This window comes from Bombina bombina, chromosome 1 (assembly GCF_027579735.1).
Source record: "Bombina bombina isolate aBomBom1 chromosome 1, aBomBom1.pri, whole genome shotgun sequence".
NCBI lineage: Eukaryota > Metazoa > Chordata > Amphibia > Anura > Bombinatoridae > Bombina > Bombina bombina.
This window is the reverse complement of record NC_069499.1, coordinates 1324344376-1324359822: the sequence shown is the minus strand read 5'-3', so window position 1 is coordinate 1324359822 and position 15447 is coordinate 1324344376. Positions and strand designations below refer to the sequence as shown.

The following is a 15447-nucleotide window of genomic DNA, read 5'->3' as shown; positions in this document are numbered from 1 at the left end:
AAAAGCAATGCATTATAGAGCAGCGAGACACCAATATTGATAAGGAACCTGATATTCAATCTTTCTTTAAAAAGTGGGCACCATTTATCAAATCCCTTACACCGCCAGAAATTGATCAAATAATACTTCCTTTTCAAAATTCAGAACTGGTACTTTTGGGAATATGGTAAAAGCAAGGCAAATTTTAATTTTTTCCCCTTTTCTTGGTACGGTGCGGGAGAATTTTCTTTATATAAACATATATATATAAAAAAAAATTTCCCCCCCGCAAGATCAACCTTGAATAGGTTGATATCACAGCAACTCAGGGAGTATTTAGGACCGAGACTTGAAATCCATTGGGGTTTCTGTGGTTTACACAATATAAGCGATATATCCCATTCTTTTTTTTTTTCTTTTTGTATTGATATTTGTTTAAAGAAGAAAGGGGTGGGGGAAGAGGGAAGGATTGTTCTTGATTCTATATTTGGTCATGGTTCTTAATGTTTACGATCCTGCCTGGGGGGAGGGGAGGGTTAGAGGGGGAAAAAACGGGGATAAAAAGCATATTCCAACAGGGAAATTACAACCACTAAGGAATGACAGAATGGAATTCCATTTATAATAATCTGTGAACTGCTTATTGAATTTTTTTTTTTGTCTTGAAATTATATGAAAATGTACAAACCTGTTGGAATTAATAAAGATGATTTAAAAAAAAAAAAAAAATCACATGCCCTATTTGAAACATGAAAGTTTTTGTTGGACTTGACTGTCCCTTTAACTACACATAACCGTGTTCTCTACACAAAATTTTGCAAGCCAGGTGGCATTATGAAGTATCTGGGTGGGGGCAGTGTAACATTTTCTAATAATATATGTTATGATGCTATCCAAAGAACAAATCAACTGCATAATTTACATAAATTTATTTAATGGAAATTTTTGCACTAGACATTGAACATGTTAAATATTAGTTCATTTTAGCTTCATATTGGCTTAAATTTTAGTCGGGTGATAAAAAAAAAAAAAAACAGCTCGGTGGTGCACCCAGCAAAAAGGCCCTGGGCAAAACACTGTTTAGTAGAGACCCTTTTAATGTTGTGTTCCCTTACTTTCATCTCAAGTGTACTTTGAAGTGGTATTTATAGATTTAAAATAAATACACAATCCTAGATTACCTCTGACACAATGTGCCTTTTTTTTATTATTTATGAGCCCTAACAAAGCCTGCCTGTCATTTCATATTCTGTGAGACTGTAGTATCATTTGAGCCTTGATTCTCAATGTTCTATACAAATGCTTCTGTAGGACACTTTTCAGACTTTATTTTAAACAATTTCATAATGTTGGTTAGCAACGACACTCTTGTAAAAAGCCAGTCAATCACTTCCACTGTTTTACAATGGGCAGTTATTGCCTATCTATAGAATAAAATATCAGCAAAGATCATTTTTACTGTAATGGTTTGTTTCTATTAGCAAAACCCCACCCACCATTTGCTTTATTTGGAGGAACCAATCTGGGTTTCAAGTCTGCAGACAACAAGACTAGCCGCAGTCATTATGTTAGTTCAAAATGCATAGTTTTACCATTGTTATCAGTTAAAGCCTATTGGTGAAAGATATGTAGCAGGATTAGCCCTAACAGGCCGCATTTTGAGGATATCTCAACTAGAGCACAGGTGAACAATCAGCTGATTAGTAAACATGGTTGTTTTACCTGCTCTCATCCAAGGGAATCCAGAAAACCTGGCCTGTTGGGGAGCCCTGAGGGCAGGTTTGAAAACCAGTGCTATAGAGTTGACTTGACTGTAAAGGGACAGTCAAGTCCAAAAAAATGTTCATGATTTAAAAAAGGCATGCAATTTTAAACAACTTTCCAATTTACTTTTATCACTCATTTTGCTTTGTTCTCTTGGTATTCTTAGTTTAAAGCTAAACCTAGGAGATTCATATGCTAATTTCTTAGACCTTGAAGGCCGCCTCTAATCTAAATACATTGACATTTTTCACCACTAGAGGGCGTTAGTTCATGCATTTCATATAGATAACATTGAGCTCATGCACGTGAATTTAACGAGGAGTGAGCACTGACTGGCTAAAATGCTAGTCTGTCAAAATAACTGAAATAATGGGGCAGACTGCGGAGGCTTAGGTACAAGGTAATCACAGAGGTAAAACATGTATTATTATAACTGTGTTTGTAAAACTGGGGTATGGGTAATTAAGGGATTATCTATCTTTTAAAACAACAAAAATTCTGGTGTTGACTGTCCCTTTAAAGAAACATCTTGTTTACTAAAATTGGTTTCCAACAGTCAAACTCCACCCACAATTCACCTTATTTGGAGGATCCAGTCTGAGTTTTAGTCTGCAAACAATAAGGTTAGCCACGATCAAAACTGCAATATAAAGTGCATTTTTTGCAGTTTTTTTCAGTTAACCCCTTCGCAACCGGAAATTTCAGGAGAAAAAAAAAACGTGCCCAAAACACCTGAGAATTTGTACTATGTTTGCTCTCTCTTTATATAAACAGAAAAAAAGCATTGGGTTTTATAGCTATTAATCTAGGCCCATTTTTGTATATTTCATGCCACAATTTTGCCACCAAGTGCGATCATATGGGTTTCTCATTGAAATTATTAGCATACCGCTTGTGCAGTCATAACACAAATGGTTGTAAAAGCTTCAATGGGACCCTTTTGCTCCCAGAAATTTCAGACATGCATGGCTTTGCCATTGCTTTTCGGTAATTATAAGGACGCTAATTGCAGCTGCACACCACACATTTGAAATTCCCGGTAGTCAATGGGTTAATTAGTTAGCAGGTAAGAGTAATAGTATTGTATTGTATGCATTACCCTCCCACCTGACACCTACCTGATCCCTCATAAACAGCTCTCCCCCCACTCACCCTCCTTGCCACCATCTTTGGTACTAGCAGACAGTGTGTATGCAGTACAGTTACTACTCAGCATGCTATTATTTTTCCCTCATGTATCTGCAGCTCTCTTTACAGCCACTCTTATTTTTTTTATTATTTTTTTTTTAAATGTTTTTATTGAGAGGTAAATTTGGCATACAGACACAATAATATAGCATTACACATTCTCCCGCATAGAAGACATAATACATAGTGTAATAGATAGTTGACACATCAAAACAGAAATTTCTCTTTGTAATGGTAACACAATCAATTAACAATATGTCCAGCAGATATTGCACCAACCTTCTCTGAAAAAACAGACTCAGCTAGACACATAACACAAGGTCACTAGTAAAAGTAATGCTTTCTAAGAATAAATACACACATGCCACTATAAATGAAAACCTTCTCCAATATGTTAAGGGCCACTCTTGGACCCATACTCATGGAGTAAAACTGCTTTGACCAAAGGTTAAGTGTAAGAGTAGAGACCACTTATGGATCCCAACAGATTCACCTCAAGTTTTTGTAAAAGCTGTGAAACATGCTTAAAGGGACACTGTACCCAAATTTTTTCTTTTGTGATTCAGATAAAGCATGCAATTTTAAGCAACTTTCTAATTTACTCCTATTATCAATTTCTCTTCGTTCTCTTGCTATCTTTATATGAAAAAGAAGGCATGTAAGCTTTTTTCTAGGTTCAGAACTCTGAACAGCAGTTTTTGATTGGTGGATGCATTTATCCACCAATCAGCAAGGACAACCTAGGTTGTTCACCAAAAATGGGCCGCCATCTAAACTTACATTCTTGCAATTCAAATAAAGATACCAAGAGAATAAAGAACATTTGAAAATAGGAGTAAATTAGAAAGTTGCTTAAAATTGCATGCTCTATCTGAAGCACAAAAGAAAATATTTGGGTACAGTGTCCCTTTAAGTGATCTTTGAAATCTATAACTTGTAACTGTAGAACAAACAAACATAAGTAAATAAGGCGTAGATACTCAGGATATGAAAGGGGATATTTGATAAAGCTATGCTTATTAAAGATATAGGATGTATTCGCATTACTGGAGATCCCTACTGTTAAAGTTAAATGGGCGGAGAAGGGAGATTAAGCTATAGATAACAAACAAACGCTCGAGTTTCCCAGGCCATGTGGAATGCTATGATTTCCCAGGAGTTGAGTAGCCATTAGGATTTCGCTCAAGGCAAATAACAAATTAACAAGGGCCCCAGACTAAGTAGTATGGTTGAACAGTATGTGAGTGGTCAAATGCATACTCAGCCAGTGGTATCCCAAAATCAGGGTTTAGACTACTGAATGTAATTATGGCTATATGGGGTCTAACTACAATATTAACTTTCTCATTCCTCACAATGCACTCTCCCTAATGTCATACGGAATATACCTGCTATATGCTTTTAGATTGCACCCAAGCAGGTCCAGCCTGCATTTGAAGCCACGACTATGTAAGAGAGAGTGTACTGTCTGACCCAAAGGAGTCTATACCATTCAAAATACCATTCAGATATCTTATTAACTTTTAGGCTGGGCGCACTTAGAAGCAAATAAAAAATTGTGGTGAGTGTATATGGTGAGTATAATAAAGAGCTGGGGACTTAAAAGAGAGGGATGGGGACATGGGCAAAATACACTGAACTTCTAGGGCCACTTATCACTACGTCAGGCTCTAAAATGTCATATAAAGGCAAATGGTACAGTAAGCTGTTAACATAACCCATCATGCAAAAACTAACATAAGATCCACCATCTATACAGAGTTCAATTCACATACATGCATAACATAATAAAAATAACGGGAAGAGAGAAAAAAAAATCAGTAAAGCAACGGTCTCCATGCTGCAGTTCAAGGGTAACAGCTGTTTAATCTAAACACTGATATAATTTCAGGAGACTGTAACATATGTGAAAGAGAGGAAACAGTGAAGTAACGGTCTCCATGCTGCAATTCAAGGGTAACATCTACGAATTTTCAGGAGAATGCAACATGTGCCATGGGGTGAAAATCATGCTTGCAAATGACTAACGCATCACAAATAAGTGCTGTCATATCTTATCATCAGTTTTAACTGCAATAAATCTCAGGCTATATTAAATAAATAGCATTTGCGATCCTCTATGTGAATTCCCATAGCATATTGAAGTAGCAGCTCACAGTCATGTTATTTCCATGCACTCTGCACCATGTCCCCTTTCATGATGCCAATGTCTTTAACTACTTTTACTTTAGCCATCCTCAGATAAGATGGCCACAGGCTGCACCAGAGGTTATCACTCGCCATCCCCTGCACCAATTAAAGTCCCACGCGACAGTAGTAAGCACAGCCATATTACCTCCCAGTCAATCAGCCTCCTGGGTCCCAGACTGTGAGAGAGTAAAACTGCAGCCACAATAGAAGCCCACAGGAATTCACAGCGAACACGGGTGGGGAGATGACAAGCAGTGCTAAATGTGGATAGTCCGAATATAACTCTCTGGACTGATGAGCGCTGCACCGCTTATCCTCTCTGCTCAGCGACTCCACCGCCCATAGTTCTGCAGTTGCTGTGAGGTAACCTGGGAGTACAATAGTAGAATGGCTCACCTCTAACTTTGAGTCGTCTTGTACCGGCTTCCTTTCTTTATTTCCAGCTCCTGCTGGTATGCTTAGGGCAGAGTGCTGACGCTGGGGCCCCAAAGCGCCATCACCTCCACTCCTCACAACTAGAGGTGCCGGTTGGGAGAATTCGCTCAAAGAGCCACTATGCCTGATCCTGGGTGCTATGCCAAGCTGAGCTTCTAGGGCGGCATACTGGACAGTAAACAAGTTCCGCAGGTCCTCCCAGAAATTTAGAGGGGTCTCCATAGAAAAGGCTCATGAGTATCCGCTACACAAACAAAGAAAGCTCTGCCTGTTCACAATGAATATTGCGCTGATACACTTCAATGATAAATTGAGCTGCAGTGTCGTGTGAGGAAGCACTGCTCCTTAACGACAGGCCCATACAGGGTACCCGCCGGGGGGTCTAGGTGATGGTACCAGTCCTCAACTTGAAAAGGGTGCCCGGTTAGGTTTGCAAGATCTTGTAGCCACGAGGTTGAAAAGATGGCCGTCACTTGTGTAGAGTCAGGATACAGCTCCGGTCCTAGCTTGGGGATAGAACACCAAACAGTAGGTTTAGCTTACACCAGCTGCTAACTAAAGATCCTGGGTGTATTACAAGGTGTTTTTTTAGGGTTCAGCTCTGCGATAAGCAATATATAAAGTTAAATAACTCCTGGTCAGGACCAGAGCAGCAGGATTATGCGACCATTCTTGTGCTTGCCGGACTCCGCCCCCCCAGCCACTCTTATTTTAACCATTTACAAGTTAGTGAAGGTCTGCTTCTACACACTGGGTGTCGCCATCTTGGAAATTTAGTACACTCACACACACTGACAGAAGTGGTAAACATTCACTGATCAGTGATACTGTTGTATCATGCACTTCAGTTTACAGTGCACAATTATAGAGTAGGAGACATACATTTTGGCAGTAGGTACATTGCTCTTTATTATTCCAGAAGACTTTTTATATTTGTTATGCAACTTTTAAACTATGTTATTAAAAAAAATATAATATTTAAAGCTTCTGTTTTTTTGTTTTGTAAGCTTACCCAGAGTGCAAGGTACACCTTTCAAATGCAGTAGCTTCACCAATCTGCGAGAGTGCACTAATTCTATGACATGATGCAACAATACGCAAGATACAAGATGGCGGCACCCAGTCTAATGATGCAGAGCTTTAACAACAGGCTTCTGTACTGGCTTAAAATAAGAAAATGTCTTTAAAGAGAGCTGCAGGTACAGTAGGAAAAAATACAGGAGGTGAGCAGTAACCATGCTACTGAAGTTGTAATCAGCTGTTTAATGTCTAATATGCTATATATTTATTAAATATCCCATTAAATGTTAATTTTCTTCTAAAGATAATGTTTAACCACTTAACTACCAGCGCCATACCCTGTACAACGCTTCTCTCTGCTGTGATCTCGCTCAAAATAGTGAGATTGTGCTATTCTGCATGGGGCACAAGTGGGGCACTGCAGAAATAGATTTGCAGAGTTATCGATGCAGAGAGGGCCACTTTGGCCCATCGCTGTAGGAGGTGGGCGGAGGTGGGTGGGACCGCTACACCACGCAACATGTTAGGGGGGAAAAAAAAGTGCTGGTTACACCAGGAAGTGAGGGGGAAGGAGAGAGGAAGGGCAATGAGGGGTATAATATGTGGGATCCATTGAGGGAAAGGGATCTGGGAGGGGGATGGGGGGCAGCTACAATACAGAAAAGAAGGTTTTTTTTATTTATTTTATTTTTTTACAAAACTGCCTAATTTTCTGCAAACTGGGTACTACTGGCAGTGAGAATCCTAAAATTATGAAAAAGTAAACTTTTTTTTTTTTTAAATTTGATGGCATTTGGCGGTGAAATGGTGGCATGAAATATACCAAAATGGGCCTAGATCAATACTTTGGGTTGTCTACTAAAAAAAAATATATATATATATATATATATATATATATATATATATATAGTTTTTTATAGGTAAATATAAAAAAGGCTCTATTTCTGTTTAAATGTAGTGATGGCAAAAATGCTAAAAATGCTCTGGTCTTTTGGGGAAGTTTTTGTCTGAAATGCTCGGTCCTTAAGGGGTTAATGTATGTAATGTGACAAACTCAAAGTGTTTTTAAATGCATTACTGAGCTTTTTAAATTTAAGTTTTCAATAGTTTCCTTCCTGCATTTGCATAGCAAAAATAAAACATTTTCTGCAGGCTTCAAAGTTTTGTCCAGAACATGGTATGTTTTTATAAAGGAACAGGCATAATTAAATGGTCATGGTTTTAAATCAACTTTAATTCTGTTATCAAATTTGCTTTATTTTCTCTTGCTTGCAACAATATATAACACTGCTAAAAACATTGCTGCAAACACTACTGCCATATAGTACTAAAGACACATGCACGCTCCTCAGCCTTCCCAAGTTTTCATTTCAATATAGAATACCAAGAGAACAATGTAAATGTAATATAAGTCAATTGGAGTTGCAGAAGTTGTTGAAAATTGCACACTATATTTAAGTTTAATTTTGAATTTACTGTCTCTTTAATCAGAGTCTACATCCTGAGCCATTGAATAGAGGAACATGAAACACCATGAGATTGTTATATAAAAAACTGTATGCACAGTAAACAAATGCTGCAAAATAAGATCTTACAAGGTTATTTGTGTGTATCCATTAGTAGCTTCAACAGAGCTTATAAGATAAAAAGCATTTGAAGTTAGACTGTGAAACAATGCAAATTGTGTTTACAAATTAACAATGACTGGCTGTGCCTCCTCCGATAAAGTCTTGACTGGCACCTACAAATAAAATGTGGTGAGGAAGTATGGCTATTGAAAAACAATTGCAGCAAACAAGGATTTATGTCTTCTGAAAGTGTTCATACTCAACTGCACAGTAAAGAAAACATTTTCTGCAGTCATTGAATAAACATAACAGTTAAGTGCAAAATATTTTCAGTGCATTAACACCTTAACTGCTGCAATTGCTTTGCAGTCGGCAAATTTACAAAACTAGACACTGTCATTTTGTTAGCGAAATATCCATTGTCCTGCAGATCTTTATGTCATCATCTCTTTTGAAACCAAAAAAACAGTCAGAGCATGACATTTCAAACAACTTTCTAAATTTACTCCTATTATTTTTTTTTCTTAGTTCTCTTGGTATCTTTATCTGAAAAGCAGGAATGAAAGTTTATGACCTGGCCCATTTTATGTTCAGCACCTGGGTACCACATTCTGATTGGTGGCTAAATGTAGCCACCAATCAGCAAGTGATATCCAGGGTGCTAAACCAAAAAATGGCCGGCTCCTAAGCTTTCATTCCTGATTTGTCAAATAAAGATACCAAGAGAACGAAAAAAAACTGATAATGGGAGTAAATTAGAAAATAGCTAAAAATTGCATTCTCGATCCGAATCATAAAAGATAAAAATTGGGCTTAGTATTCCTTTAAAATTGTTATTGTTTAACCCAGACATGTCCTACAAAAACCGGTCGTTAATGAGCAAGGACGTGTCTGGCACGTCCTCTGGGGTTTCAAGCGCTGCAAGTGATCGTGATCGCTTTCAGGGTATTGTAACAATGCCTCGATATTGAGACATCGTGCAATACTCTTTTTTTTTTTTAAGCAACCGATGCAATGAGAGCCACTCTGTGGCCCTCTCTGCATCGGCCAGCGATGGTGCCGATTGTTGGTGGCATGGGAGAGATAGCAGGGAGGCAGGTGGGCAGCTCATCGCAGGAGGAGTTCCAGTTTGCGATGAAGAGAGGCCCTGGAGCATGCGTGAGGGGGCAGGAGTGGGTGGGACCGCTACACTATGGAAATTTTTTAGTGAAAGGGAAGGAGGGAGAGGGGGGTGGATAAGTGTTGGGAAAGAGAGCTGTTTGTGGTGGGTCAGAGAGGTTGGGGGCTAAGGGGGGATCCTACACTACAGAATATATATATATATATATACACATATAATATAAAAATTCTATTTTTTATATTATATTTTTTTTTCTACTTTCTGCTAGTAAGATGGGGTGACAATTGTGGGGTGGGGAAGGGAAGAGAGCTGTTTGAGAGGGGTCAAGGAGGGATCGGGGGTGGGATGTGTCTGGTGGGAGGCTGATCTCTACACTAAAGCTAAAATTAACCCTGCTAGCTACCCAAGTGTGGTGCGCAGTGGCATTTAGCGGCCTTACCAAAAAGCAATGCCAAACCATATATGTCTGCTATTTCTGAACAAAGGGGATCGCAGAGAAGCATTTACAACCATTTGTGCCATAATTGCACAATCTGTTTGAAAATAATTTCAGTGAGAACCTAAAGTTTGTGAAAAAAGTAACAATTTTTTTTATTTCATCGCATTTGGCGGTGAAATGGTGGCATGAAATATACCAAAATAGGCGTAGATCAATACTGGGTTATCTACTGAAAAAATATATATACATCTCAAGGGATATTCAGGGATTCCTGACAGATAGTGTTACAATGTAACTATCTCTAATTTGGAGGGGGGGAAATGGTTTGGAAATAGCAAAGTGCTACTTGTATTTATTGCCCTATAACTTCCAAAAAAAAGCAAAGAATCAGGTATTTCTAAACTCAGGACAAAATTTAGAAACTATTTAGCATGGGTGTTTTTTGGTGGTTGTAGATGTGTAACAGATTTTGGGGGTCAAAGTTAGAAAAAAGTGAAGTTTATTTTTTTTATCAACATGTTCCTAAAATTTATAAATGTTATAATGCATACCTTTTCATATCTTCCTCCGACCTTGCTCGCTTCCTGGTTTATTACTCTTACACGTTAGAGCGGTCCCACCCGCTCTATACGTGTCTATCCATGCTCGCTCTCGTGATCACCATTTTTTGCACATGTGCAATAATACGAGCTTCACTCCGATAGTAAACATTAATTCACTGGATTCTTTGTTTAGTATCATAGCGGAAATCGTATGAGCTGTTTACATGCATTGTATTCCCCTACAACCGTAACGAGCAATGTATATTCACAGCAAGCAAACTTATGAGGATTTCCTTTTGAAGTTGATATGCGCATCCGGCTATTGTGAAAGTGCATCGGATCAGAGATAAAATTCACTGAGAGCGGCATGCACATAGCAATATGTGGGTGTAAAAATTACAGTGTTAGATGCCCATGGGGGGACCAATGAGAGTAATACATTGCATATTCGTCATGAGGAGAAGAAAAAAAAATTATAATGCGGGTGGAGGATCTGAGAACAAGATGGGCGGCTTTCAGGTTAAGGTTAGTTTTCAAAAAAATGTTGAATGAAAGTGATATTAATTACAAACAATTTATTTTAACATATAAAGTGGTTGACGCAAGATTACTTTCACTTTAACGGTAAGAAAATTGAAAAATTGTCTGGTCACTAAGGGGTTAAAAAGATAGATAACCCCTTTATTACCTATTCCCCAGTTTTGCACAGCCAACATGGTAATATCAATATACTTTTTACCTCTGTGATTAACTTGTATCTAAGCCTCTTCTGACAGCCCCCTTATCACATGACATTTTATTTATTATCTATTGACTTGCATTTTAGCCAATCAGTACTGTGTTGTGCACAACCAACGGACATAAGCAAAATGTTATCTATATGGGTCACGTGAATTAGCAGTCTCCTGTTGTGAGAATCTAATAAAAAAGCATGTGATAAGAGGGAGTCTGTAGTGGCTTAGAAACAGGCAGAAAGTTAGAGGTTTAAATGTTATAAAGTATATTAATATAACAATGTTAATTGTGCAAAGCTGGGGAATGGGTAGTAAAGGCGTTATCTATCTTTTTAAACAATTTTGGTGTTGACTGACCCAGTAAGGGTGTGAAGTCTGCAATGTACACCTTCAATTCTCAGAACTGGAAAACCTACATTTTTAGACGGAAGGGGTCCTAGCAATCAATGAAAATACATCTAAGTTTTTTACTTAACATAATTAAACATATTTTTGGGGCAAAAAAGTTTAGTGTCCCTTCAATGAAAAGCAAACTCGTCAGGGCACACTAAATAGAACATATGGCATATCATTGTGGCCTTCACCTCATTTAAAAAACAACAACATTAGAATAGGAAACATACAATGTATTCAATTTGATATAATGTATTACAAAAGTGCAACAAACAAAACTTAGATGTGTTAGGTCTTTACACTACAAAGGCTGGAACAGGAGTTTTAATCCTAAATTGCTATACATAATAAACATAATACATAATAAACCCTCTAATCACAAATACTGAATTGCCTTTCCTTAGAAAAATGGATGTTATGTGGAAATACCTTCACACATAAAAAAGCAAAAAAAACAGAAGTGACAGCCTATCATAGTCATTCACCATCCCCCTAACCTAACAGCAAGCCAATAAGCTCTAATTTAGAATTAGTTCCTATTTAGCAATTTAACAGCACATGTTATATTACATGATTGTTAAATAGATTTCTACAACATTTCCATTGCTCTTTTAAGGTTTAAATGACCATTGAATACAGTAGAATTGAATAATCAGCAATGGCATAGTTAAAAGACAATGCAAAAACACTAAAAAAATAAATGAGCATAAGATATTTTTTTTCCTGACACATTTTAAAATTGACTTTAATTTGCCAGACCCCTTTATTATTTGAAAGCCATCAGCCAATCACAGACTCATAAATATACACTTTTGGCAATTCACAAATAATGCTGATCGATTTGCAAGCATGGTTATTGGTTAAGAGGTTGGAACGTCACCTCTTTGATATAAATTGCATTTTGCAGTGGGAGGGCAGAGGCACTAAGCTCGGCATAAACTGCAGTCAAATAAAGGAACTTTGCATTATGTTTTTTTTATATTTTATGATTGAAAGACCCCTTTATTTATCGCACTGGTAAATCCTAGCGTTTCACAAAACACTAGGATTTACCATCACTTTAAAACTGCATTCTGTCTGAATCATTAAAGTTTCATTTTGACATTAGCGTCCCTTTAAGGAGTGGGGGAAATTGTATTAACAAATTCAGAGCAGAAATATTGTGTAGGTCATTAAGCTGCACTACCTATAATCAGGGCAGTCAGTTTTCTTCAAATCTTCATGGAAAAATACAGAGGAAAAAAAAAAGATTACCAGAGAAAATGAACCTCTAATGTTAATGAAAGAGACATTGTATGAAACATGATGTTACAAACAAAAGGATGACAAAACAAGAACAAAAATGACCTTAGATGGAAATTGCTCACTTACCAGACCTTAAGAAACTGGGCTGCAAGGAAACCGTCTCGTCGACAAAATTGGCCATTTCAATTGGTTGCATCAAATCAAACGTCTCAGGCAAAACTACAGCAATTCCAGCAATCGATTAGTAGATGTTAGGAGCAATCACCGTGAAATTAAAATGTTAGAGCTGTTAAGGGAAAGCCGTGCAAAAAAAACAAAAAAGCAAAAAAAATCAAGAAAGAAAGAAAAAAAACAAAAAACAATACAACAAAAGGGAAAGGTTACACCAGACATTTGTCACACAAACAAGAATATACACAACATAAAACTAGCTGCGACTTTAACCTACTCTGATAAAATATATACTGATTTATATTTATATATATTTTTCCCCCATTCATTTATAAATAAGGGATTTTGCATTTTAACATATGCAATCTTTTGTTAGACATATGTGTTATTTTATTGTATTCAGCCGTTGGTCCCTTGTGCAAACCACAGTCACTTTGCTTCCCTGACGCTTTCTGAAATAGTAATTAGTGTCGGCTACTTCAGATCGCTGTAGCACTATGTCCCAGTATACATCCTAGGTATTCTGAAGGGAAAGTGTGACAGGACTAATACAAGGGACTAGGAATTTAAAGGGACAGTATACACCAATTTTCATATAACTGCACGTAATAGACACTACTATAATGAATTATATGCATAGATACTGATATAAAAATACAGTATAAGCCGTTTAAAAATGTACTTAGAAACTTCCAGTTTAGCTGGAACACCCACTGCAAGTGGGAAATAACAGACTCCCCCCTTTATTTGCATATGAAAAGACTCTTTACACAAACAGGAGCAAGCTGGAGTAGGTATATGTCGGTATTCTCCTAAAACTTTGGAGCTTGGTTAGGAGTCTGGAAATAAGAGCAATGTTAATTAAAACTAAGCAAAACTATCATAAAAGAAAAACCTGTATGAGCTATATAAATGGATCGTCTACAAAACATTTATTCAAAGAAAAATCTAGTGTATAATGTCCCTTTAACTTTTACAAGTTGCTAGCTGCTAGGTAAAGAGAGGAGCTTAAACATGTAATAATGCTATGATTTACACTGCAATCTAAATAATTTAATGTGGAGGGGTATTTTTTATTTTAAAATAGTAGTTTATGGTTGAATCTAAACATTCAGATAGGTAGCTCTATCACCAAGTGGAAAACAGAAATACCTTTGTTAAAAAAAAAACAACAACAACAAAAGCAATGTGAAGGTAACTAATAGGGAATACAATTGCATGGAGGTCCCTTTGCCAGGCAGTCTGATTTAATTTAGCAGATTTACTTTACAGCTGTTACCATTATTTTTAGGGTCATTGTTTATGAGTCATCATCAGTACTGACTGCACATTCATGCAGCAAAACAACAAAACAAAAATGTCTCTTATCACATTTTGATTGATAGGCAATCAGAATTATACTGTGGCAGTTTAAATAATTTAAACCAAAAGAAAAAAAAATGGTTAAAAAAATAAATAAAATAAATGTATGTAAACTGCACATTTGCTTCAGATACATTGTAAAGGGACAAACAATTTGAAATTGCCTATACATTAATATGTAGTTTGAAAGGGGGGGATACAACTTTGCAATATCTTTTTATTTTTAATTTTGTCCCATTTTCCTGTAATTTAATTCTGAAAATTGTGGACTTTCAAATTCCTATTTAAAAGTAGAAGAGCAGACTCCAGCACTGCTATATTCCACAAAGTCACTGGCTGCACTCTCTATTCTCTCATTTATACCAGTTCCTAATGACAACATGGAGGTAACCAGGCCGTTATGGACACAAACTTTAAACTATTTTCAGTATTTCAACAACTAATATAATAAATAAAAAAACACATTTTATTCTCAGGCTATTTTTTTGCTATATATGTATATAAAACCCATTTCTAATGGATCAACAAAGGATCCTTTTTAAGCCAAACAAATAACAAGACTCTCCATAGTATGATTTTGAAATTCCCCCACAACAAAAATATTTATATTTACATATAAATTACTGTATACTATCTCCTTCAACAATACAACCAAACTCATGATCATTGTGTAGCTAAACCAGCTTAGGTTGGTTGAGTACAATTACAAATATAAAAGGGGCAAAGTTTAAGTTTTTTATCTAGCTGCTAAATTGAATACCCCACATTGCCACTGAAGTGCTCTCTGAAAGGCAAGTGATTGAAATATGCCCAGAAAAGGATACACAAGGGCCCATGGTGCCTATCACTTATTCTATGTACAAATAAACACACACGGGGGGTAACCTCTCAGACTGTGAGCGCGCTGCTGAGGGAAAAGTTGTGATGATTGCTTATAGGGGGACAGCTGGTACCAGAACCTGAGCGGTACTTAAGCAGGTAAAATAAAGATTGAAAACTTACTTCTGAGAGTTTTGTGGCATTCTGTTAATAATGTTTTTGTTTCTTCAGTTTAATGCTTACTGTCCCTTTAAATTACAGGAAATACAGGTAGAACAAAAAATAAAAACTATAAAAACTAATCTGCAAAGTTTGTTTGTTTTGTTATATACATAATAAAGCAATTTATGGGTATTCAATTCTGAGTTTATTGTCCATTTAAACAAAAATAATAAATTACAAATGGGGCAAGGCAACACAGAATCTTCCAAAAAGACAGATATAAACGAGTCCAGGGACAAGCTGTTTTAAAGGGATA

General features: G+C 36.8%; 1 protein-coding gene across 3 annotated transcripts in view; it reads right to left on the bottom strand.

Moving 5' to 3' along the window:
* PHKB (phosphorylase kinase regulatory subunit beta) overlaps positions 1-15447 on the bottom strand; it is a 1109273-nt gene that overhangs the window by 1087999 nt on the left and 5827 nt on the right. For 2 of the 3 annotated variants that reach the window (XM_053701974.1, XM_053701966.1), the window contains exon 1: positions 12744-12880. The exons of the other annotated variant lie outside the window; for it this stretch is intronic. In XM_053701974.1, the coding sequence (XP_053557949.1) occupies positions 12744-12813 (70 nt within the window). In that variant the 5' untranslated portion in view covers positions 12814-12880. Of the gene's footprint in view, positions 1-12743; positions 12881-15447 lie in introns of those variants that run through there. 3 annotated transcript variants of the gene reach the window in all.